The 26157-nt window shown below is 37.9% G+C and overlaps 2 protein-coding genes across 2 annotated transcripts in view; one reads left to right on the forward strand and one right to left on the reverse strand.

Annotated features, from left to right (window-relative positions):
* LOC134663453 (uncharacterized) overlaps positions 1 to 26157 on the forward strand; it is a 116405-nt gene that overhangs the window by 22941 nt on the left and 67307 nt on the right. The window lies entirely within an intron of this gene.
* LOC134663439 (maltase A1-like) lies at positions 639 to 24691 on the reverse strand. The gene is made up of 11 exons (XM_063519804.1): positions 24558 to 24691; positions 23240 to 23386; positions 22580 to 22759; positions 8816 to 8979; positions 8391 to 8560; positions 7822 to 8037; positions 7163 to 7364; positions 5904 to 6115; positions 5269 to 5413; positions 2395 to 2633; positions 639 to 711 (listed from the first exon to the last, which is right to left on the reverse strand). The coding sequence occupies exons 1-11, from the start codon at positions 24622 to 24624 to the stop codon at positions 639 to 641; spliced, it is 1815 nt and encodes a 604-aa protein (XP_063375874.1). The 5' UTR covers positions 24625 to 24691.

The raw sequence follows: 26157 nt of genomic DNA on the forward strand, positions 1-26157 counted from the left end.
CCGTGTGTGCAAGAACCTATTTATAGGAGTTCATATAGTTATTGCAAATGAATCGTACTCAATAATTTTAGGTACAAGTCTCATATTTTGAACATAATATATCCAAAGTTAAGGCTTATAAGACTACTCTATAAAACTCGGTGATAAAATCGTTATGTTAAATATTAAATTTGACGTGGCTATTTTTCTTTTAATCTGTTTAAGATCCGGATAATTTTGTTTGTATGAAAAAGATATATTATTAATTTGGTAGTCACATTTTTATCGTTTATCACCGTAAATAAGTTATCTACCTACACATGTCACGTTTTATAAAAACGTGAGTAAGATATGTTTTATAAAGCGATACTTTATCTAAGTAGACAGAATAACGATTACAAGTTAGGTATCTGCTTTGCCCGAAGATAGAGAATACCTTATAGCATTAAGTTCGCCTATTGTATGATTGTATATATGTCTATTGTGCAATAATATAATATGTACCATGCATTTGTAGGATTTAGATCAATGGTTAAAAATAACTTAATAATTATTTACAATTTATTATTTACATAACAACAAAATCTCAATAATTTGATTGAATCATTAATAAATACAAATCAATTAAAACAAATGAGAAACGATATTCTAAGACTAAATTATATAGGAGCCGCTTGTAAAACCAATGCTTCTCCTGGTTGAAGAGTCAGTTCTTCGCTGTCTATTGTGTCTCTGAAACAAATAATACAGTAATTCATTAGCGTCTTTTAAAATTAAAAATAAACGAAACTAAAATTGATGGCAATGTTATTTATTCTACATGGTTTTTAGAACCTGTTTTTCTATATTCTGTTTTTATATCGAAGAAATTGAAATTACATAACCGAATCTACAACCCAATTTTTGTAGGGAGCTGATTCTAAAAAAAATTATATATACATCTTGTTTTGATACGACATTAAGTCGTGTCATTACCGACACGATAAAGATAAACCGGTAAACTGAAATGACCATGATCAAAAATAAGGTATAGGACACTCATTGAACTAATTACTAACACTAACGTATGGGACCGGCACAGAGAACCAGTGTTTTGCGCCATGAGTTGACGTTGTTTTGACAACAAACCATTAGAAGGAGCATTCCATGATTGTCTACCGTTTGTCCCGTACAAACGCGAATTTTCTGATTTTCCTTTTCTATGACAAGTGGTCAAAAATATGCACAGAAAAATAATCGTCTGATTTAAATGCCCAAAAAAAGTCGCAACACAGGAAATGCGTTTGTACTGGACAGCCCGTGGAATGCTCCAGAGGGCTTACCGCGAATCACGTTCCACATGTTGCCTCTCTGTCACACTTGCAAATTTGTTCGTAAGTGTGCCAGGGACGCAACATGAACGTGGTTCGCGGTAGGCCCTCAGAAGCGGAGCGAGAGTCTCGCGAACTAAACGAGCGCCATGAATTTTGTTGACTATTTCATTGTTTGGTATGGCTTCTCTATAGTAATAATATCGCAATGACTGTGATCGATGTTTTTAATACCCATCGTGACGGGCAAGATCTGAATTGGTAACAGAACAAAAGGCGAAACACGCCATTGTATCACGGGTATTCATTAAAATGGACAAAGCGTTAACAAATATAAAGGGCTTAGCGTATATAAATCCTATTGATTTCAGATCTACACACAGTCAGCATGAAATAAGCAGTGACTGACAAAGTGACCTAATACATATTATTGGTACACATCTTTATTTCTGTGGTAACAAAGGTGCGTACTATATAAATACATGAATGAATTCCTCGCGTGGCAAACGTCCTTTGCGTTCGGATAATGACAAATCGTTCTGACGTTCGAAAATCAGCTGATTATAGTTAGTAAACTACCTATTGCAAATGTGGTACTCTCAAACTTAATCACCAAAACGTCCAAAGGTAAAACAATTTTTACTTCACCCAATTATCCGCCCCATCCAAGATGGCGGCTCCTTTAATTATTATCCTGTGTTAACAAAATCAAAGGCGTTCCCTTAATCTCGGACATTTCAGATAAGAGCGCTTCTGTTAAAAATCGGGCTATTATGTCCGCTTAATTCGGTTACGGCAGTTTACATTTTCAGTTATCTTGGATTTAATTTAAGGTGCTTTCACTGGGGTGTTTAAAAGCATTTCTTGGATGAAACTGAAATATGGTCACTGATGTTTGATTATATTTTAGTATCTTTAGCTGTAATAATATGGACCTGTAATTATACAGCCCAAAGGTTGCGTAAAAAAGATTGCTTTTTAACGGTAAGGCTTCTTGATGTAGTTAGGTTTGGCCAATTTTACTTACTACCTTCATAAAGTCTATTAAATTAATTACGGAAGCAAAAGTAGGTACCAGGAATTCATAAACAGTTGAAGTTCTTACCCAGAATCTCTCGTAGAGTGAATACTGGCCACATATACTGTCGCCGGCAGCGTCAAATGCGGTACCCTGGACAGGTCCACTGTATCAGCTGTCTGTGCCACGTTGAAAAGCAGTACCAGGGTGTCATAGGTACGTAGGCTCCTGACTAAGTAGAAGGAACTGTCAGAGAACGCCCTGATGTCGTATTCTCCGTGGGAGAGTGTTGTGTGCTTGCGCAAGGCTGTCAGCTTTTGGTACACCTGAGAAAAAGTTCAACATTAGCACAGTTTTTATGAAACTGACAATAGTTATTTGTTTTACAAGGGGGCAAAGTTGTTGTTTAACCGCTCGTGCTGATATTGATACCCGAGCAAGCGAAAGATTCCAAAATTGAACCCCGAGCGTAGCGAGTGGTTTCAAAAAAAGGAATCTTGAGCGTTGCGAGGGTTTCAAAGCACGAGGGTTAAACAAAATTTGCCCCGAGTAAAACACAAAAATTTTTACTACACCAACCCGAAGCAAATCCATATTAATGTAAAATATCAAACAAAATCAACCCAAATGAAATCCAAATTAATGTTATTAAATATTTATCATCCAAAATCATCATTTAAAAGTCAATTCTACCAGCAAACTCTAGAAAACAACTCAAAATTTGCATTTGATTACTTTGCCTTACATGTGAATAAAATGCAACTTTGCTATCAGTTTTTGAAGTGCAAAGTAAGCTTTTCCGAGCTGGTGTGGTAAAAAAACATTTTAAATATAATATTTGTTTTCCTTTCTATTTACAGATGAATATATTGCGAGATTATAACGATCACAGTGGAATTTATATTAGAAGAGGGTAGTTGTAATTTTTTTATAAATAGATTTTTTCGCAGTCTTTCGTTGACTATAAACGTAGTGTTTGAAACGTGGGGATGTATTTTAAATTCGTTATACGCAATATAATGCTTTGAAGTAGTTTCATAAGAATATTTATAGATTGACTTAGTTACAAAAGCTTTCACCTATCTCTATTATAAACTAAGCCAAATCATTAACGAAAGTGTAATCTCCTCACATACCTAATTAATGTTCACGTTATACTTGTAGGTATTTACTTTGTGAGAATTGGCCCAAGCCTGAAATCAATTTCACATTCGAAACTTTGATTAAGGCTGTGGGCCAAATCAAAGCTTAGTATACGTCATTTCTTAGGTAAAGTAGTTTTTCACCACACCAGCTTGTAATGGCTCTCTTTAATTTTCAAAAACTGATGAGATTGTTACATTTTAGCCACAACAGCGGCTATGTATTTTAATGCAATGTTTTATTTGTTGCTTGCTGACTTGTAAAATTGTTTTTAAGTAATAGTTTTGAATGATAAGTATTTAATTATGTTTACGTGGTGAAAAAAAATGTGTTTCACTCGGTAGCAAAGTTTGTTTTACTCTCTTGCCTTGAATCCCTCGCAACGTTCAAGACTCCACATTTAATTTTTGGAATTTTTCGCTTGCTCGAATATCAATATTAGCACAGGGGTTAACCAAAAACTTTCTACCCTTGTAATTTTTGTAGACTACTGGAAAAAAATTCCTGTAACCTGTAATAAGTACCTAAATACCTATCTGAATGACTAAATAAACAGATGAAATAAAATGTTTTAACAGACCAACATAATAAAATTGCACATGGTAAGATAACTAAATCTTTAAAGAAACTGAATCAAAGCGGTTCTTTTCAGTATAAATATAATTAAAGCATTATTGGAGGTTCCATAAAAGGTGACGATATTTTCATCAAATTTCATGCGCAAAGTTGTTACTGCTTCATAAAATGTTTACTATTATTACTCGATTCCCTTTATTTACGCAATCTACAGGTTCATAATAAGAATATAGGTGATAATTCAGTAATAAATAATAATTATTTGTGTTCTTAATGTTTGGGTTGCTGTTTTCAAGAAGTAAGTGCAATTTTATTATCACAAATAAAAATGCACTATACCTCGTTCTGTCTTGCAACAGCCTTTCCCTTCCCTTCTAATTCAAAGACCCTGTTCGATTTCGTACTTTTAAGTAACTAGTGAGAAATTGAACCCTTTCCAACCTTTTTTGGGATCCGTTGGATTGGGCGTCTTAAACTTCGTTGTAAGGCCCTTCAAGCATTCGCGATCCTATTATACAAATGGAACTTGTGCGACTTCCCCTATTTAAATGAACCTCCAATCAAGATTAAGCATCTATTACTCGGGTACTTAATATGTTTTTCATTAGAAGCTTTAAGATTATGAGAAACATTTGCGGCTTGATATTGAACTTTTGAGGACTTAGGAAATTAGATTTTCAGGAAATAGGATTAATTATAAAATTACCAGCTTCTGCTCGCGACTTTATCTGCGTAATGCTATGGTGGTTAGTAAAAAACTATCATAGACCCTTTCGCGGACCTCAAACTATCTCCATACCAAATTTCATCTAAGTCTTTAAGCGATTTAAGCGCGAAGATGTAACAGATAGACAGAGTTACCTACTTTCGCTAAACTAGCTTTAGTCCCAAAACTCAACTGCTTTCTACTAAGGTAAGGTGGGGTAAGACACCGGGACAAGACAAATACACTTGTATGGAATCCTCATACCGTTTGTCTTGCCCCGAGCAAAATAAACCATGTTCGTCTTACCCCACCTTACCTTATACATATAATCACCAAGGCTCGGAATACCGCCCTTCATTTATTATTGTTCGTACAACAGAGACTTCCTTATACCAATGTCAACAATTAAATTATACCCCAACGACGTCTGTAGACTGTGAACGAACATTTTCGACTCTTAAATGGGTCATGCATTATGGCTATATTCTCAAAATGGCGGACGTTTTCCCGAGCCTTGACAATCACCGTATAAGTACCTTATAGTGGCTTCTATCATCCTCCTTCTGCTTGGCCAGGTTAATCTCCATGTAGTCATCAGCTACTGGAAGCCAGGTATCCTCGCTAATGGAGAACCCAGCGCTGGTGGTGTTGTCCCAATGATATGGCGTCCGAGCTGGGTCCCTGAAATGATTATGAAGATCTAGACTTAGATGGAAAATGACAGAATCTAAATACCCCCGGTCTGAACCAGACAGCTTTAATAGTCTAGTCTTTCTTACTTTTAATTTTTCTACTGACGGTTTGGAGGTCTTAATTGCTGTGCATATTCTACTTTTGAGAGTCTTTGTGAGTATCTGATCCTTAGTTAGGATCTCCTGATCAAGGAATTTATTGGTCATATCAAAGTGTTCAGTTAGGGGTCCCTTTGGTTCCCATAAAGTTTCAAGTCATAATGTATTGTTTGTCATATTATCATTAGTCATAAAACTGAAACCGTTAACTTTTTAGGACTTTCGTAAGGTTATCTTGTAGATGTGCAAAGTTTATTTTATGGCAATCCTGAAAAGTGACGCGTCTCTGAACCATATAAATTATGACTAACGAAAATGCGGGCTAACAATACAGTATGACTTAAAACTTTTTGGGAAACAAAAGAGACCCATTCAGTTACCTAGAATAAAGATGATAAGTGTCCTCATCACCCCTATTACACGCCTCCACATCCACCGTGTCCTCCCAGGACACGTATCCGTCCCTCATGCCGATCTCCTCCCCCTGATAGGTGACTGCTACTCCTGGTAGCAGCATGTTGAGCGCATTCAGACCGTCGACCATGGACTCGTTGAAGCGAGTTGGCATGCGATTGTTGTCGTGGTTGCCAAACTGAAAGATAATTATTTTTGTAGTTTATGTTTTAACAAAGACTTTAAAATGATTCTCCATACAAACGTAGCCCCCTTTGTGTTCTCTAGATATTGACATCATGTAATATTTACAATATTTTTATTTAATATTTTTACAATATTTTTTATAATTTGATGTTTATTAACCATCGCTATGTCCCTACGTTTGACTTTTTTTTAGATTTTTTGATTATTGTAAAAATTTGAAGTAAAAAACAGATTTCATAGAAATGTGTAAATTCTCCTAACTCTAATAAAAAATTAAAAAAGAACCATAGGGGCAGAGTTGTGGTTGAATATTTAAATATTTGAACAAATTGTGTTAAAATATTTTCAATTATGTAAATATCCAGAGAGGAAAATGAGGACTACGATTGTATGAAAAGGCGATTTCGCGCGAGTCCTCCACTTTCGTGTTAAAGGAAGATTTTTGCTGCTTGTTTAGGTACCCACCGTAATTTTCCTCAATATTGCCTATCGAGAAAACACAGTTAGATTGAAAAAATAGGGATTCTTTACCTTAGAACTGTGTTTATCTTATTTACGATAACAATCGCCTATCTTGTAACGAAAGATGTTTTTTCAAGCGGCCATATTTAGCAATTGTAGGCAATGCGGGGTGTATTGTCTATTATATACTCTGGGTAATTATTTACCACCAGCGCTTTCAAACCAACCAACTGTGAATAAATAAATTGTTTAACGTCTGAAGAAATATATCCAAGATTCGAACAGAAAACTGTATTTAGTTCCAAGTTAAGTAAGTTACTTCCCACCATCCCTTCCTCCATGCATCGGTTTCCATATAAGTAATATGTAGTATTATCATACAGAACGGCCGCGCACCGCCCCGCCCCGACTCGCATTACCTCACCCCGCGACTGGCTGCGACATGAATCTGGCAGACTTCTGGCGTCCTCTCAGTAAAGCGACTTACCCACACATACGTGTATGTACAGACGTGCAGTGCACACATATAGACGCAAATGATTTTTAATGTATGGCGTGTCCGCCCTGTGGTACTTACCACCCAATTTGGCACCGCTCCAAACGGCATATACGACAGCCACTTCAGGATGACGTACACGAAGTCCCTCGCACTGGACTCGGAGGACACGTCGGTGATGAAGTCGAAGTTGAAGGGGAAGTGCGCTCCGGTCTCGCCGGCCTCGTTGCCGTAGTACAGCATCGTCATACTGATGTTCGCGTAGCCTTCGGAGAAGAGGACCCTGGAGAAATATACGATCCTTATGTTATTGACAAAATCAACTCTAAGAGTATTATTGCCAACAATAATGCTGGTAGATGGATAATGAAAGTAGTCCCTTAAACCCTTAAACCATACAACTTGTATGGCGAGAAGTAATTATTATTTTTTATGAAAATTTAACAAGCATAAAGTGTCGGTTGCACCAAACCGTCTGTCACCGTTGAAGCGTTCGTAATTTTTATTGTATCGAACGTTTCATAGTTCACTGTTGAGTGATGTTAATCAGTCCGCTAATTGTAGTTGGTGCAACTGGCCCTAAGTCTGTTAGAACATGCCAGTTCATTTATATCCATTTTAACTGCTTACATACAACCATCATGAGATGTTTTGAGTTTGGTCAGATATATATTTGAGAGAGGTAAATATGATTACAAAACTTCTTGCCTTAAATGATACAATGATTATTATGTACTTACCGAGTATCACCTCCATGCTCAGCCTGATACTGATCCGTGAACTCTCTCCACTCGTACACGACATCGTACAGCTCTATCAGATCCTTGGTGTAGAGAGGGATGGTGTACCCGAGCTGGTGGGACTCAAACTGTATTAGCCCGCTGAGGGGATCGTCGGGATATCTGCCGCCGTGGTCCGCTGGATCTGCCTCGATCATGTAGGGAAGGGCGTCCACTCTGGAAAGTAAAAAAAAAAAATATATCAGCCAAAGAACCTCGTTCATTATCCAACCAACAGCTTTTTAGATGTTAGTCGGATAATGAACGAGGTCTTTAGATCTTTAGATTAGGAATCTGCTAGTATATTTAGTGGCATTGTGTAAGAGAAATGAGAACAACAAATAATTGAGCAAGTTCATTTTTCGGTATGATTCCGTCAATTATTCAGTGCATTTAAGGGATGATACGAATCTCTGATGGAACAGACACTGGATCTGGAATTGTTGGAGGTATAACTTCCGAATGATGGTGCTCGACTCCCAAGTAGATCAACTTTCGGTTCTGTAGATTACTCACTAACATATACCAACCTAAAGCCATCAGCACCCTCATCAAGCCAGAACCGCATGATGTTGATCATCTCATCCTTGACGGGCTGGTGTCGGAAGTTGAAATCCGCCTGTTCCACCGCGAACTGGTGCAGGTAGAACTGCTGGCGGGTGCTGCTCCACTCCCAGGCTGAGCCACCGAATTGACTGACCTGGGGTTATTACAATGTCTTGTAAGAACAAGTTACAACTAGTGTCCGATCGGAACATGCATGTCATGCATAACATGGGGTTAAACTAGTGGATAGGTTTAATTTGTAACATATAAAAATATACTTCTTAATAAACTTCAATTTACTTAGTTTTCTTTAACTCTAAGCCTATATGTTTAAGTTTAAGGCTTCTGGCATCCGTTTTGGAGCGGTAAAATGGAAGTTTTTTAGTTCAATTACTTAGACAAAACATACCCAGTTGGAAGGAGGCAGGATATTGCTGTCGTTATCAGGATCAGGGTATCCGTCAGCCCAGACGAAGTAGTCAGCGAACTCAGGGTTACCAGCTTCCGACTCGCTGAAGTAATCCGAGTAGGTGCTGGCATGGTTTGGTACGAAGTCTAGCAGGACTTTGATGCCTGGGGACAATGAACATTTGTTGCTATAGAAAAAAAGTAAGAGGAAAACAAAGGAAATAGACAGAAAATTAAATAAAAACAAGTGACGTTAATGAATTTCACTCAGCACATGAGCATAGATAATCCTACGGCCCGCATGTTCCTTTCAGTGGGATCATTTAAAGCTAACGAATAAAACACAGATACAAACAGAAATAAAACGAAAAAACATAATAGTTGAGGAGAGTCTTTTCAAAAGGGCTTAATTCTCTACGGATAACATACAAGAATAAGCCCTTTTGAACTCCTCAGTTGATTTAAACGCAACAGTTAGCCTAATAACAAGTATTGAAAGTTTGTTATCAGCTAAATTTTTTTCTAACATTCAAAAATTAAAATATTTTTAAACAATGTGAAATAGATGTTGCTCTGTACCAACTTGTATAGTTTCGTAATAACATATATTTAGCCTATTATTGCAAACAAAATACCTAACTCTTTATAGTCCGTTTTTAGCATTAGAAAGAACTTCGCAGAAGTAAGCTTGTGTTTCCAAATCCGGCACTTTTAGCGGTAATAATTTGAAGTAAATTGTATGTATTGACCATGCTACATTAGATAATTCAATAATTATTAACAATTAAAGAGCCTGATAAAAACTGCACGCTTGCTTCTGTGGAGTTCTTTCTAATGCTAAAAAAAAAACGAACTATAGTAGTCAAGTCTAAAACGTATAATAACTTATTTAAATACAACAATGCCAAAACACACTGCCCAAGTTATAAATACACGAATATATTATTACCATACTTATTGATTTCCAAGTTAATATGAACCGAACTAATGTGCTCAAACAAGAAAGGCCAATCGCCCAACTTTCTATAGTTAATAATTCTGTCAATATTAGTTCTACACAATATTATACGTACCTTAGCTAAGTAAGTACATACATATTAGCTGCTTATATATAGAGGGCGGAGTACCGGTGGCAAATTTCACACTAAATGTATGGAGTCGCCTATTCTTATGATTAAATAAATAACGAATAAATGATTAATTTTGCATAATAATTTTTAGGAACTTATAGAAATTATCTTACGAGCATACAAATATAATGTAATATGTTGTTAATATCTATAATACATAATAATATGTTTTCTTATCAAAACATTATCATTAGGTACTAAATACTAGACTAAGAAGTTATACCTGCCAAACGATATATTATTTTCAAGACCATTCAATTACAATTGAGGACTGGAATTATGTGTTCGAGGTCCTCCTCACAATCTACACTTAAGTGAGTATCCATGTTATAAAATGACTGGACTATGGCCACATGTTCCTGGTTTTTCGGAGTGAATCGGTTTCTTAATTGATTGAAGATCCATTTATGAGTGGAAAACGATCGCTCTACATCTACCGATGTCATGGTTGCATGTTTAAGGACTTGTTTATAATTTTCCATTGTAATCATATTCCTTAATTCCTCAGTATCTGGGTTTCTATCTAGAACCAATTCGAGTTTATTTCGCACGGTTTCACTTCCTTGGAGGTTTAAAATAGTCCTAACTATATCTATTACCAGAAAACTTTCTTCTATCGGAATTTTAGTGCATAGTGTTAAGTACTTACTTCCAATTTACGAGTAGGTACCATACTAAGTACAGTCAGCGTCAGAGAGACGTGACCCCCCTAGTATCAGTATAGAAACTGTACAATAATTTCGTCATCACACGTAATGTTTGCGTAGCTGTGTGGTTTCATAAGCGGACTTAAGATCCTAAGAAACCGGGTTCGAGACCGATCCAAAGTGTTAGAATCTTTTTGGTTTTTTCTTTGTTTTGTTAAGTTCAGAACTATTGGAAACTAAATACGGGTAATATCAAATATTATAGTAGAAAAAGGAAAAAATAAAATAAAAACAATCTTAAAAACACTGTATTTTATTGGTATTTTATCTTTGCATAACAGCTGCATTGTAAACAACAATATTATAGTGTGAGTTAATTAAAATTGTGGTATGTTACATAGGCTGCGATTATAGCTGTCTTAATAAGTAATAGCAAGTAATAGGAGGGAACCGGAGGGGAAATCCCTAGGATACTGTCTATTGAATATAGGCTGGTGGCTGTATATTGTCTTTGCCTTACACCATCAGAATGACTGAGTCATGAAAGTCCAGACAGGATATATTTTGAATGTCGAATCGCGCGTGATTAGTAGTTACTAATATCTATTATGCAGTTGCATAACAGATAACTATATATAAATATTGGGTTTGATTAATAATGGGTATGTATAAAACGCGAAGATATTCTAACCTTGCGAGCCATTAACTACGTTTCAGAGAGAAACAGCATGTTATCGGCCAGCGATAACAATATTCATCTCCTGTCACGTTACCACAATTTTAGGAAACACAACACTTACCTACTCGTATACCTTGTTTTTAGCATTAGAAAAAGGGTTAACAATCTTGACAAGTCTTGTTATGGAATAACGCTTCTAACAAAAAGTAACTATTATTTATGAAACCAAAGTAATGTAATACCTAATATATCCTTGCTACATAACTGTAACATATTTACTAACTATAACTTATTTTTCAAAAGTGTTTTAAATGTAAAGACACGTTAAATGCTTCTCCCAATCGAAATCCTAATATTTTTTGGCAAAACTAAGACGATCGTCGCGATGCTTATTAAACAAACTTATTTTTTTTGCTGGTTTATAATGGTGTATCTGGGCAGCGTGCAAATGTCTTCTGACGCTGCTAAGAGATGACCCCAAATGTCTCAGCTGTTGAGCGAGTTGTAGTAAATGGAGCGTCGGTATGAATTTGCACAATACTACGGTGCCGCTGAGATTCCTCTGTGTAGGCAGAAGGACGAGGGCCTTGCCGATCTTCTTTAAAGTCACCCGTTCTTTCATACCGCCTTAGCCAATTTGCGAACCGTGTTCCTCTGCAAATAAAAAAACACAATTTAAACTTAATAGGTCTATTAACAAAATATGGCCAATGAAATGGAGTAAACTCTAAATAACTCACCGCTATTTTCATTTCTCGTGCAATTTTTTTAATACTCTGGTTTTGTTCCCGAAGCACTACAATTTTCGATCTCATAAAAGAGTTTAATCGAACCATTTTAAAACTCAGTTGACACAAGTTTTCGGACAAGTCGAGAATAATATGTAACAACGTTACTACTTCGGCACACCTAGAATAGACGTAACGATGACGGTAATGATTTGCGGCGGATGCGAATTATTACAAAGTTACCCTAAAACTCAATTGTAATTTAAAAAATGCGAAACGGGATAATCATACTAAATTCAACCTAAACACATATTTAGTTAAATATGTTATTACTCACTTTCGGATTCGGATATGAGGGTAGAGAAATAATAATAAACAAAGACAAGACTATATTAAGTATCTATGACTAAGACAAGGACGCATCGACATACGAGTAACTTCCACCTCTACGATTTGACGATAGTGATTCATATTTTCGCAAGTAATAATATGTGTTCGGTGGCTCAATGGTATAAGTGACGGACTAATGTAAGAACATGATGTAGTCTTAATAACAGCCGCGAGGTCCGAGGATCGATTCCCAACAACGGTTGGAGACAAAAGGGAAAAATGACTTTTTGAAATAATATGATGCTTGATACAGCTGTGGCGATGTTGAACTAATGTTTCGACGTTGCCGTGTGAGCTATAGTTTTAAAATCAGGGGGGTCACGTTTCTCTGACGCTGACTGTACATTAGGTAAATGAATAATTTTATTATTCAAGCCTAAAATAATAATTATAAAAACGACTCCATACCTTTTGTGTGAAATTTGCCACCGGTACTCCGCCCTCTACTTATATATTATGTATAACATTACTCCCCTCATTTTAGGGTGGCTATTTATAACCCCGTTACATAATTAATCGGTTACTTTAACCTACTTTAGGATATTTTGAAATTGGATCAATTTAAAATTCTGTTATTGTACCTACATTATGAAAAAGGAAATTAGGGGCCGGTTTTTCTTCTTCTTTTTCCTGCCCTTATCATACGATATGTGGGGTTGGCACAAGATGTTTTCTCTTTCTTTCTCCTGTATCTTTCGTCACCTCACTCCTTTCTTTCTCATATCCTCTTTCAGATAATCCATCCATCGTTTTTTGGATCTACCATCCGCTCTCCGTCCATTAACATTCATCCCTAACATTCTTTTGCCTATATGTTATACATATTTGATTTCACATATTATTTTTTGCTACTTACCCCCCTATCGCTCTCCCTACCCCTCCGTGAAGTAGGTAGGTATGATTATATGTGTATTTTGACTACAAAACAATTGGTATTTGGTAGGTACGTAATGCGATAGCTTTCTGATAGATCTGTATGTGTAAAGAAATAAAAACACCTATTTAAAAAAACTGCCTTTTTATCCATAAAATAAAATAACAACAATAAAATTCATTACGTAAATATTTTCATAACCATTTAAATCAGTTTAATTTAGCAATGTACAAATTGCAGAACATTCCCAAAAAGCGGAAACGTTCTCGAGAATGTTCTCAGAACATTCCTGCAACATGGAAATTATTGTTTAAACAAGAGAATATACTTGAAATAAAGTTTAAATAGGCATAACTTAAAACTAAATGTTATTATGCATATATTATTGTCTATTACAGTTAGCTATTTTGTTGATGTGATAAATTTACCAATAAGTTGCTTAAATTCTCACTTTATATCAGAGAACATTTCGGCTTTCGACAATATTTTCCAAAATTTTTTTTTTGTTTCATTAGAATCTAGAGGCCTCTATCTCCCGCCATGCCAAATCTCAGCGCGCTCGGACCAAATTGAAATTTTTTTTTTTAAAGTCGGCCATTTTGTTTTTTTTTTATGCAGATTGTTTTGTCTCGGGACCCTCTATGACATTTGGTCGAGCACCCCCCACCTATCACGCACCGTTTAAAAGTTGCCATACAAAATAAAAGTGGCCAGTTTTCCCGCAATTGTAGCATTTTTCCATAAAAAATTTTTTCATAAGTATCTAGGGGACCCCGAGATTCCGTGACCAAAATTTCAGCGTGCTAAGACAAAATTAAAAAAGATTAAAAAAAAAGTCGGCCATATTGAAACAAAATGGCGGCATCAAAAACTACCAGGGTCCCTCTATGACATTTGGTCGAGCACCCCCCACCTAAGTCTGACCGTTTGGCCGGGCCGTCATACATTTTTCTGACCGGAAGCGGACGACCAAAAGTCGGAATTTTCTGGGGGTAAGGACTACACCTAAACTATCGTGAATATTCAAGGTATAAACTACGATAAATAAATAAATTCTCGTTCTCGAGAACATTCTCAGAAGTTACCGAGAATTTCTCATGTGGAAAGTTTCGCAACTTTGGAAAGTTCTCGTGCGTGCATTGCTAGTTTAATTCCATTGCAAGTTAAATATTTTATCGTATAAAGTGAATAAATAATATTGGAATAAAAGCTATACGATTCGACTTCGCCCTGATTCGAACTTTAAGATACGTCAAATTTGGTCTAGTTACGATATGGATCGAATATGTCAGCGTCAAAGTGTGGTGTAGGTGTAGAAACACTCGGCTCGTGGGGTCCCGGTGCTCTGAATTTTTTTGGCTCGTTAGCAAATTGGCTGGGGGATGTATCTGGGGACCGTAGGGCTGGCAGCTTCCTCGCACAGCGCATAAACATTGCAATTCAGCGAGGTAATGCTGCCAGCGTCTACGGCACCTTGCCGAGGGGCGATTTATTATTGTAGTTTAGGTTTGATTTTTATTAATTTAGTATAATTTTAGTTTATAAGTTTTTATACAACATTTATATTTATATTGTCAAATGTGACGTTTCTTCAAACAAAAACGTAGCTAATGTCACTATTGACACTGACATATCCGATCCACATCGCATCTAGACGAATATTTGACGTAAGTATATTAAATTTCGAATCAGGCCGTAGTCGAAAAACGAAGCGAGCTATCGATAATCTACTTTCAAAATGGCGTATGCACCGTACAATTGCTAAGGACTTCCCTACGTTTTGGAAATACAATCTGAGTGCGTGAACTAACTGATACTTTACTTTTAAAATGGCGTATGCGCCATGTAATTGCTAAGGATTTTACTCCGTTTCGGAAATACAATGGCGCCTGATCATTTATTTAAGCGAGTGCACCTCGGTGCTCTGTAAATATCGTCCTATTTGAGGAATCCGATAGTCTATAAATGATTGTAGGCACTATTTTACATGAACTATCTTTTTAAACAACACTTTTCACGTCTCTGGCGTTATATTTTTAAATATATTTTTATGTTATTGTTTTGTATTATGTAAAAATGTAGTTTAATGATTTAATTTAATGTAAATAATGTTTAATATTAAATGTATCGAAACCGCAGTCTTCGTCGAACCACCAACGCATGCTGTGAAAATGCTCCTCGTTATAGAGCGAGACATTACGAGCATTCAACGGCTTTATAAACGTAAGTGACATATAACACTAAACTCTCGCATTTTGTACACATATTTAATTACACAAAAATACATATTTAATTATTATATCGCGGTAGACCCGTTTGTGTAATTAAATAAACGTAAGTGACGCGGTTTAATATACATATTTAATATATCAGTGTATCACGGAAGTTTTATTATTAATATCTTTAATCGTACTTTATCAAAAATTATGTAGAACAATCCATGTAATTAGTGCTGATTTATTAGGTAATCTTTTACCATATCTTCAAATCATTGTTGAAATCCCCCCGAAAAGTAAGATATCAATCAAATTATCTTATCTTCAGGATAACCCAGACTGGGCAAACAAATAATTATCTGCATTGGAGTTTTATCACAAAAATCATTAATAACAAATTAACGTTGTGTTGGATAACAATTTTCCGGATATTTTTGCAATATGTTACATAATATTAAATCTTTATTTTGGCATTATCAGTCATTACAAAAGCGGAAATATATTACTTCTCATATTGTATTTTTTTTGTAAAGAAGTCACTTTCGCATTATAACATTTAGTTACTTATCCGAAGCCGAAGTTATTTATTTCCAACTACTTATCCAAAGGCTCCAACAGCGCTCTTAAACTCCTCAATGGTCCCAAATTCACACTCTAAAAAATGAAGACCAACTAAGAGCAGTTTTCTCTTAGTTGACGTTAAGTTAATTACAACAATAACGATCTTATATAAATCAAAGAAAGCTGATTACTTAAAACAATAAGTGTATCTGTGATTGAACTAATAAAGTAGGTATGTTATTAATCCTAACAATTGTATACTTTGCATCTATTATTAACTTGTTGGCATAATTATGTAACGTAGATTAATTCAATCCTTAACAATTTAATTAAAACAGATAAATATGTTAATAGTTATGAACATTTTAATAGTTTATTTGATTATTTTGTCTTTGTTGATTTACATAAGATTTGCTAGTTGAATCAACTAAACATATAATATTTAGAACAACGAAGATAAAACACTCAATCCCATTATGATCAAGTTATTGTATAGATTACGAAACTAATATTCCATTCTACTAAGAATTATTTGTTAAATCGATTTTCTTAATAATTAAATTAAATAATCGGTTAATCCGATCAATCAAGAGATAAGTAGGGGGATCGCCTGTACACCCGCTCTCCGCCCCGCCTGCGCCCCTCTCGTGGCGCGTGCAACCGAGCAGTCAGTCTCTGTAGCACGCAGTTGCGTTAAGCTCATTCAATTACTTATTCCTCTGGAAAAACCTGGCGTGTACAAAGTTGATTGCAGTTGTGGTAGTTCGTACAGTGGGCATACCAAACGCACTATTGCCTGCAGAATTAAAGACCACATCGCTGCGGTCAAGAACAACGACGCTCGCAAGTCAGCTATTGCTCAGTGTCACCTTGAGTCGGGTATAAGTCACTGGATCGAGCTGCATAGTCCCAAGGTCATTTCGACAGCACGCCACTATATACCAAGATTGGTAAGAGAAGCCTTAATTCACAAATACAACAATTTTAATCGTGAAAATGGGTTTTTAAACTGTCAAATGTGTGGAATCTTGTGATTTGTTTGACTAAAAAACAACCAGTGACATCCGAATCAAGCTCGCGTAGTGACACTGTGAGTGTAGTGTGCTTGGATAGACCAACAAGTGTGAACGTGATTGGACCAACGAGTGTTAACCCCTCGTATGCTTAGACACGGATCCGTGCGTGTGAATTTAAATGCAAAACGTTTACTTTCAAAATGATTAAATGAATAAATAACATCTTATTATAACATTTTTTTGTTTTATTAATTTACCCCCTTTTTATAAAACTTTACGGGCTTGATTTAGTTTAGTTATGTTTTATCCCTTTCTTTGTTGTTATATTTTATTTATTATGTTAAATTTATAAAATTTAAACGAATAAGTAGTGACCACCAGCATTATTCAGCACGGCGCGTATAAAAACTAGAGATCTGAAAGAAATGTTTTAGTAAATGCGACAAAGTAAGTCATAGTACAATTGAACAAGAATGGTATTGTACTAAACAAGCTTCATAGTTGAAATGATTAAACAATTAAAATTCAAATTGAACAATATCTTAGTTCAGGCTAATAAGATGCATAAGTCGATGTAATCATGTTCTTAGTTGAACTTATTTAGGTCAAATAGTTAATACAGTAATTCTTCATGTTAACATTGATTTACATCTTAGTTGAAATGATTAAACAATTAAGATTCAAATTGACCAATATCTTAGTTCAGGCTAATACGCCATAAGTCGGTGTAATCATGTTCTTAGTTGAACTTCCCTTGCCCTTGCCCTTGCCCTTGCTCTCGGAACCATACGAGGGCATCAACCCGGCTCCCGGGAGGACAGGGTCACCTTCCCTGTTCTCCACTGGAGTAATTTCTTCCCGGCGCGTCCACGTCGCGGGGGTGGGCACTCCACATCTCAGTAGACCGGGATGATGGAGTGGCGAAGTTCGGGAAGAGACCCAGTTCTGCGGGGTATAACGCGGAGCCCTTGCCCAGGGTTACGGGTGAAGACCTTAACGGCAACTGCGGCGGAGAAGGCAGGCTTCGGTACGGCGTATGTTTGGCGGATGAGGCGACGGATTCGGAGTACCGTAGGCGACAGTAAGGTTTAACCTGAACGAGTCGGCAACTCCTGCAACCAATTCCACTCTACACGTAGTGAATAGTCACTCCTGTAGGTCAAGTTGATGAGGTCGAGAGGAAGCTATAAATGCTGGGCAAGTTTATAGTTTCACAGTTGCGTCCCAGGCGATGCAGTGCTTGTGGAGAGGTCACTCTGCCTGTGCCTGAAAAGGTGCAGAAAACAACACGGGGAGTCACAGTCTACCAGTTATAAGTCTCGCGCTAATGGACGTGTGCGCAGGCGCTAGGGGTGATTTCCGACGGTGGGATAGTCCATCGCGACTAATTGACTAGTTATCGCCCGCCTTAAGCCGGGCAGCCCCCGGCCAATAAGGTACTAGTCCGTCCCTCATCTTGCGCTTCTATAGGTGTGTGGAGCAGCAAGCACAACGTGTTTGAAACAAGATGAGCATCAATAGCACCTAAGAAATGTCATAAAAGAAGATATAAAAATGTCAAATCAAACAACACCATAACACGTTTTGCCTCCTGGAATGTACGAACTATGCTACCTGGATCTGAATCACCCGTTGACACTGATCCAACTGTAAGAAAAACAGCCATAATTGATAGAGAACTCCTTCGTCTGCATATAGATGTTGCCGCCTTGCAGGAAACTCGTCTCTCGGATGAGGGCAGCCTACGCGAGGAACATTATACCTTCTTTTGGAAAGGGAAAGAAAATGGAGTTCGACGCGAACATGGAGTTGGTTTCGCAATCCGTAACAGTTTATTAAACTGCAGCGAACCACCTATAGGCGTTTCCGAACGGATAATGACTCTCAGACTAACAACATCTTCCGGTCCCATCACGCTCATCTCAGCCTATGCTCCCACCCTAAACGCGTTACCCGAAGTCAAGGACAGATTCTACGACGACCTTCGCCAGTGCTTGATAAAAGTTTCTGCATCAGACAAATTGCTAATTCTTGGTGACTTCAACGCAAGGATAGGAAACACCTGGAGTAACTGGCCAGACTGCATGGGCTCTCATGGCATTGGAAATATCAACGAGAATGGTCAACGTTTGCTAGAACTCTGTTCATCTCTCTCTCTATGCGTAACAAATACCTATTTTCGTAATAAACCATCCCACAAGGTATCGTGGAAACACCCGCGTTCAGGCCACTGGCACCAACTAGACTTTATCATAACTAGAAGACGAGATCTACGCGACATCCTTAACTCTCGTACGTATCACAGCGCAATCTGCGATACCGACCACTCGTTGGTCATGGCCAAGGCGCGTTTAACTCCTAAGAAAATTCATTCGGCCAAGAGCGCAAGGAAAGTAAAAATTAACACCCGAGCCATTCATGATGAAGTGTTATATGAACAGTTCAGATCAGAAATTGAAGATAAACTTAATCCTAGTATTCTATCTAACATCCAAACCAGTGAAGATATGTGGCACCTTACCAAGGAGACTCTTGCAGAGACAGCTTTACGGACGTTTGGGAAGCAGAGTAGATCCCATAATGACTGGTTTGCAGAGTATGAAGATGAGCTACGTCCTTACATTGAGGCGAAACGCAGCGCTCACGTGCAGCTCTTAAGTAGACCTCACGATACACGGGCCAAAAGTAACTTTTTGACCGCTAAGAGGGATATGCAACGCTTAACACGGACTTGCGTCAACCGATACTGGTCTAATCTATGCGAGTCGATCCAACGCTGCCAGTCTGTCGGGGACTATCGGGGAATGTACCAAGGTATCAAAACTGCCATTGGTCCAATTAGCAGAAAACGCGCGTGCATAAAAGACCTCAATGGGGATCCAATTACTGAAAAACATCAGCAGCTTCAAAGGTGGGCGGCGCACTATTCTAGCCTGTACTCTGAAGAAATTAATATCGACGCAGAGGGATTGGCGGCTCTACCAACTTTTTCCACTCTGCTGGAGTTAGACGCTCCTCCAACTCCTGCCGAGTTTCAAGCCGCACTGAACGGTTTGAAACTGGGTAAAAGTGCTGGGCGCGACAACCTACCAGCTGAAGTTATCAAACTGAAATGTGTGTCGTTACCTCTATACAAGATCCTATTGAAGTGTTGGGAGGAGGGTACGATACCTCAAGACATGCGTGATGCTGACATTGTTACGCTATATAAGGGAAAAGGCGACAGAGGTGACTGTAACAACTATAGAGGGATTTCACTATTGAGCATCGCTGGCAAAGCATTCGCCAAGGTAGTTCTGAAGAAGCTCGAAGTTCTTGCAGCTAGAATCTACCCGGAGTCCCAGTGCGGATTCAGAGCTGGCAGATCCACATCCGACATGATATTCACCCTCCGTCAGCTTCAAGAAAAATGTCGTGAACACCGTACTCCCTTATATATGGCATTTGTAGACCTTAACAAGGCGTTTGATACGGTCAGCAGACAGGGACTCTACGATGTTCTAGTCCGGCTCGGGTGTCCCCCAACTCTACTGTCTCTGATACGTGCGTTTCACGAAAACATGAAAGGTACTGTGATGTTTGATGGTGATTCATCGGCGGCTTTTGACATGAGGCGCGGTGTAAGGCAAGGTTGCGTTTTGGCGCCAACGCTCTTTGGAATTTTCTTCTCGGCTCTCCTCAGAGCAGCTTTTGATCAATGCGATGTCGGAGTGCATTTGCATACGAGAAAGGATGGGAAGCTATTCAACATTAACCTCCTAAAATCAACTACGAAGCGGTATGATGTGTTAGCCCGGGAACTGCTGTATGCTGATGATGCTGCACTTGTCGCCAACTCAGAGGAAGAACTGCAAGAGCTGATTAACAGGTTTAGTCATGCATGCCGATCTTTTTCAATGAGCGTGAACACAAAGAAAACTGTTATAATGGTTCAGGGCGCCGATGTATCACCAGCAATTACCCTCGATCAAGTAACGCTTCAGTCTGTCGATCATTTCTGTTACCTTGGATCCACCACGACATCAAATCTCTGCAACAACAAGGAGATAGATACTCGCATTGGAAGAGCTGCAACAACTTTCGGCAAACTCTCAAAACGAGTTTGGACTAACAACAGACTTACCATGTCCACCAAGGTTCACGTTTATCAAGCCTGCGTTCTTAGTATCCTGCTGTACGCTTCAGAAACGTGGACCACCTACTCCAAGCAGGAACGTCGTCTAAACGCATTTCACATGCGTTGTCTCCGAACCATATTAGGAGTAACCTGGAAGGATCGGGTAACTAATGAAGCTGTTCTTTCAAAGACCAAATGCAACAGCATAACGGCCATGCTGAAACAGAGACGACTCCGTTGGCTGGGACACGTTCATAGAATGGACCCTGACAGATTGCCACGTGAAGTCATGCTCGGACAGATTGCCGAAGCTAAGAGACCGGTTGGTCGACCCGTACTGCGTTTCAAGGACTCCTGTAAACGCGACATGAATGGCTTCGGCATTCCAGCTGACTGTTGGGAGGAACGCGCGGAGATGAGACCGGAGTGGCGTCGTAAACTGCGGGAAGGCATGACAAAGCATGACGAGCTCTGGCTGGATCAACTCAGGCAGAAACGAAATCGCAGAGCTGCTGGACCACCCCAGGAGTCAAGACACGTCTGTGATCGATGCGGCAAGAAATGCCGATCGGCCATTGGTCTATACAGTCATCGCAGTCGATGTAGACTGTAGACTACCTCCTCAAAATACTTTCTTTAGTCGCTGCAACTATCATCTGCAAAGATGCTGTGGCCAATGATGATGATGATGATGAGTTGAACTTATTTGGGTCAAATAGTTAATACAGTAATTCTTCATGTTAACATTGATTTACATCTTAGTTAAACTAACTTGTTTGTTTTCATTATCAAGCCCTTAGTTGATCTTACTAGGATCAATTAGTTAGCATAATTATTTTTCGTGTAAATATTGAACAAGATCTTAATTGGTTCAGTTACCTAACTATAGTAATAGCAATCAGAATTACCTTGTTTGATGTGTTTAAGTTCTTGTTAGGCTCGTATGGAATCAAGATGCTTGATTACGGCCATCAAGATATTGATAGGGCCAACCAAATTTTTTTTAGAGTGCATGGTTTGTAGAAGTAAGTTGCAGGTTTTATATCTTATTTCTCTCCAATACAGCCCCAATTAAGACGGTTCAATTCGTTACATTGCGGTATTTAGTCGATCGACTGAATTCATTGTAGGTACTCTGTAGTTAGAAATATATCGAATATTGCATACACGCATAAATGCGGAAGGCGCAGCGTGGGTATATAGATCTCCCACAAGGTGGCCTGACGACCTGGTAAGGGTCGCGGGAGTCCGCTGGATGCGGATGGCGCAAGACCGGTCATTGTGGCACTCTTTGGGGGCGGCCTATATCCAGCGGTGAATGTCCTCTGGCTGATATAATGATGATGCAAGTTCTTGAACGGCCCTAATGGGGCTTAAAATTCACAAACAGTAGACTTGAATACTTACCCAAACTATGTGCCTTCTGCAATAGCTCTCTAAAGTCCTCCATGGTCCCGTACTCGTGATGGATTTCGTAGAAGTTGCTGATGTCGTAACCAAAGTCAATCATTGGTGATTCAAATATCGGCGACATCCAGATTGCGTCGATACCAGCATCGGGGAAGTGTTCAAGTTCACTGATGATACCTTCAAAATAACGATATTCTCATTTATTTTCTGTATTTAGATTTTACAATTTGCTAATATGTTTCACTCTGTGATACGATTTTGACATGAATCATAGTGCATCTTCCGCGGATCATTTAAGTGCGACTGAGACACAGTGTGAAAGTTCAATCACAGCTCTTAACTTTGGTTATGTCCAAAAGAGACATGTGAATCTAATTTTTGTGTATGGCTCAAACACTTTTTGTACCATATAAATTTAAGAATAAGAATAAATATCTCTTAACATTCATATACCTACATACAACAAAGTTAAATAAATAAAATCCAACAGTGTGCATCATGATATGAATTCAACAGCATAATGCCAGCATAGCGGCCGGCGCTGGTCTTTTGAGAGGCCCATTCGGTGGTAACTCCCGCAGAGACCAATGTCTCCTTTTTAAAATGTGGTTCTGTAATTAAGATTTATAAAAAAATCAATATTGAAAAAAAAAGTACCCTGTAAGTCACCAATGCCATCTCCATCGCTGTCTTTAAAGGACCTCGGGTAGATCTGATACAGCACGCAGTGCTCCCACCAGTCCAGGGGCTTCAGCTCTGGAGGCTCGGGACCTTGGGAAGACAAGACACCCAAGGTGATGCCAACTGCAAAAAGAAGTATAGGTCAAGATTATTAAGCATTAGATTAGGAAATTAGGATATGGAGATTAGGAAACTGCAGTACTTTGGTCATGTATTACGAAATGACAAATACCACCTCCTCCAGCTGATAATACGGGGGAAAATCCAGGGAAAACGAAAATGTGGAAGAAGACATACCTCGTGGCTCAAAAACCTCAGGTGCTGATTCAAGATGAGCACCAGACCGCTGTTTCGAGCTGCAGCGTCAAAAGTGAAAATAGCCCTAATAGCCATATTGCGTTGCGTTATGGTGCCATAAGAAGAAGCATTTAATACCGAATTTTCTAGAAATTCACAAATAAAAGACAACATTGACCTAACGGTAGATAAAAATCTTTAATAAGGGAGGTTGGTTTTATTAAAGTATATTTACTATGCCAACAATTTATAAATTACGTAAGGCAATAAGTAAAATATCCGGAATTTTGTGCTATCGGCCCTTAACTCCAAAATTTTTTACGTTAATTAAAATAGCAACAAGTTCAATAACCTTGATATTCAAATAATTATTGTCTCTAATAAATGTACAGGAGCACTCAATATTCGATAACTATACTTTACGAAAAACATGAAAACCAATCGAAACTTGATTAGAAGTTTGAATTGAAATCGTTACTTTCAAGAGAAATCTTAAGTGTAACAATGAAAACTTGCGAAATCTGGGCTCAGACAAAAAGTTGATTGATGGACCGAGGGCTGAAACTTAACTCAAATGTATTTAATTTGGGAATACGATTTCGTCTTAAAGCCTGAATGTCAATGTCAAGTTCTAATTTATGATTAGAGGCCAAACAAATGAATAACGAATTTGCAAGGATTTTACTTGAAGTCTTGAAAATCGGAAAAGTGACTTAGCTTTTAACTACATATTTGTATCCTCTAACCGCCCACAAATTAAAACTTGCCAAGACAAAGATGAAGATTCTTGCGGAAATAGTGATATAACATTTTGTGCTCGCTTAGAAGATCCTGAAGAGACCACGCCAAAAACGCGTCTCAAAAAGTGTTATAATAACCGTGACCAAAATGTTAGAAAACCAGAGAAAAATCATATAAATTGCGCGGAAAATTGTATTCAAAGTGACAGTAGCAAGCGGGTTCTTCCTTATACGGCTTCACATTAATGACTGTATACCTGCAATCCACCCCAACACCGCTATAACACCAACAGTGATCGCCGAAACCTTCAGCACTTTTCCCATGTTGGTCAACAACTGAGGCCCGAGAACCGACCCCTGCGGTACCCCCACAAAACAATCTTATCTGCGATTATATCCGCATTACCTAATATGTTTTTGTCTGATATAATCATGTTTTTATCTGTGTATTATACTACTACATTTATGGTAATCATGATATCTAAAGGTTATCAAAAATGGCGATTTTTATGTAGAGACGGTTGGTTGCGTAACTGTAGATATCGAAAAGTAATTAGGTATCCTAATTTTTAATGTCAATTGTTTGTTTGTTTGATATAGTAAAATGGATTTAAGTCATAAGTCTCAGGACGTATTTGACTATAAGAAATAAACACATAAACTATACTCATACATGTATACGTCATAAGTAATATTAAAACAAGTTATTTTACCATCCTCGTTTGTAGGTCGAATGAACAGACACTATCCATACTCAAAGATAAGATAAAAGCCTTCCACGACAAAATGCCATTGAAATAAACATATTCCTAATATCGACTCCATAACTTATGCATTGAAACCAAACTCAATAAAATCCCCAAAACGGTTTATAATTGTCGAGATCCACAAAAGACCCGGGTATCTAAAGGGTCCCACGTGCCCTGAAGGGGCCCACACACATCTACACATGAATGATCATAGCATAACCCTAAAACTGCTTGGAGTAAGATCATATCTTTAGTTGAAAACTGTGGTCGTTTACATCCTTCGTGTATTGAAATATCGCTAGGGTTGTCAAATTCTAAATTGGGACGAATATGTTACCTTAATGTATTTTTCTCTTTTTTTTATCCCTTTTAATTTATTTTTGAATTTCACTCCTATGCATTGAGGCTAGGAAGCTCAAACCCGAGACACAGCCCTGTCGCATTAGCCCCGTCCGCATTCACCCCACGTCCGCTGTATCGAGCTCCGACGTTCAATATTTCGATTAAGTGTACGTGTGCGAGCTTAATTTCGCGGAATGTGACTGAAATGTTGATAAGGGGTGAATTATTGCCTGTTCAAGGAGCGGAAAAATTGTTACTGACTTTCGTCTGTTGTTTGTTGATATTGGGATGATGAGTATTAATGATATTTAGGTTATGTAAGAAAATAATTAATTACATGAATAATCTTCATTGCGTGGAATGTGACTGCCATGATGAAGAGGGGTGAATAGCCTGTTTAAGAAGCGGAAAATTTGTTATTGACTTTCTTTGATAGTGGCGATTGTCAGTTGTTCAGATGAGTGTTAATGATGTTTAGGATAGGTTAGAAAATATAAAGTTTACGAATATCTTGTCTTGTTATATACAGGATGTTTGGTACATCGTTTGCCAAATTAAAACGGTAGATAGCTTGAGTTATTTGCTATCTTCTTATGCCTAGAAAAACAAAATTGGCCATGGTTTTTTTACGACTACGCAAGTAGAATTTTAAATTTACGAAACACTTATAGAAGCGAAAAAAATTTTTTGCACCAAATTAAAAATTTCTAGGCCTGAGAAGATAGCAAATGACTCAACCTATCTGCCGTTTTAATTTGGCAAACGA

The sequence above is a fragment of the Cydia fagiglandana genome, chromosome 4, assembly GCF_963556715.1.
Source record: "Cydia fagiglandana chromosome 4, ilCydFagi1.1, whole genome shotgun sequence".
Taxonomy (NCBI): Eukaryota; Metazoa; Arthropoda; class Insecta; order Lepidoptera; family Tortricidae; genus Cydia; species Cydia fagiglandana.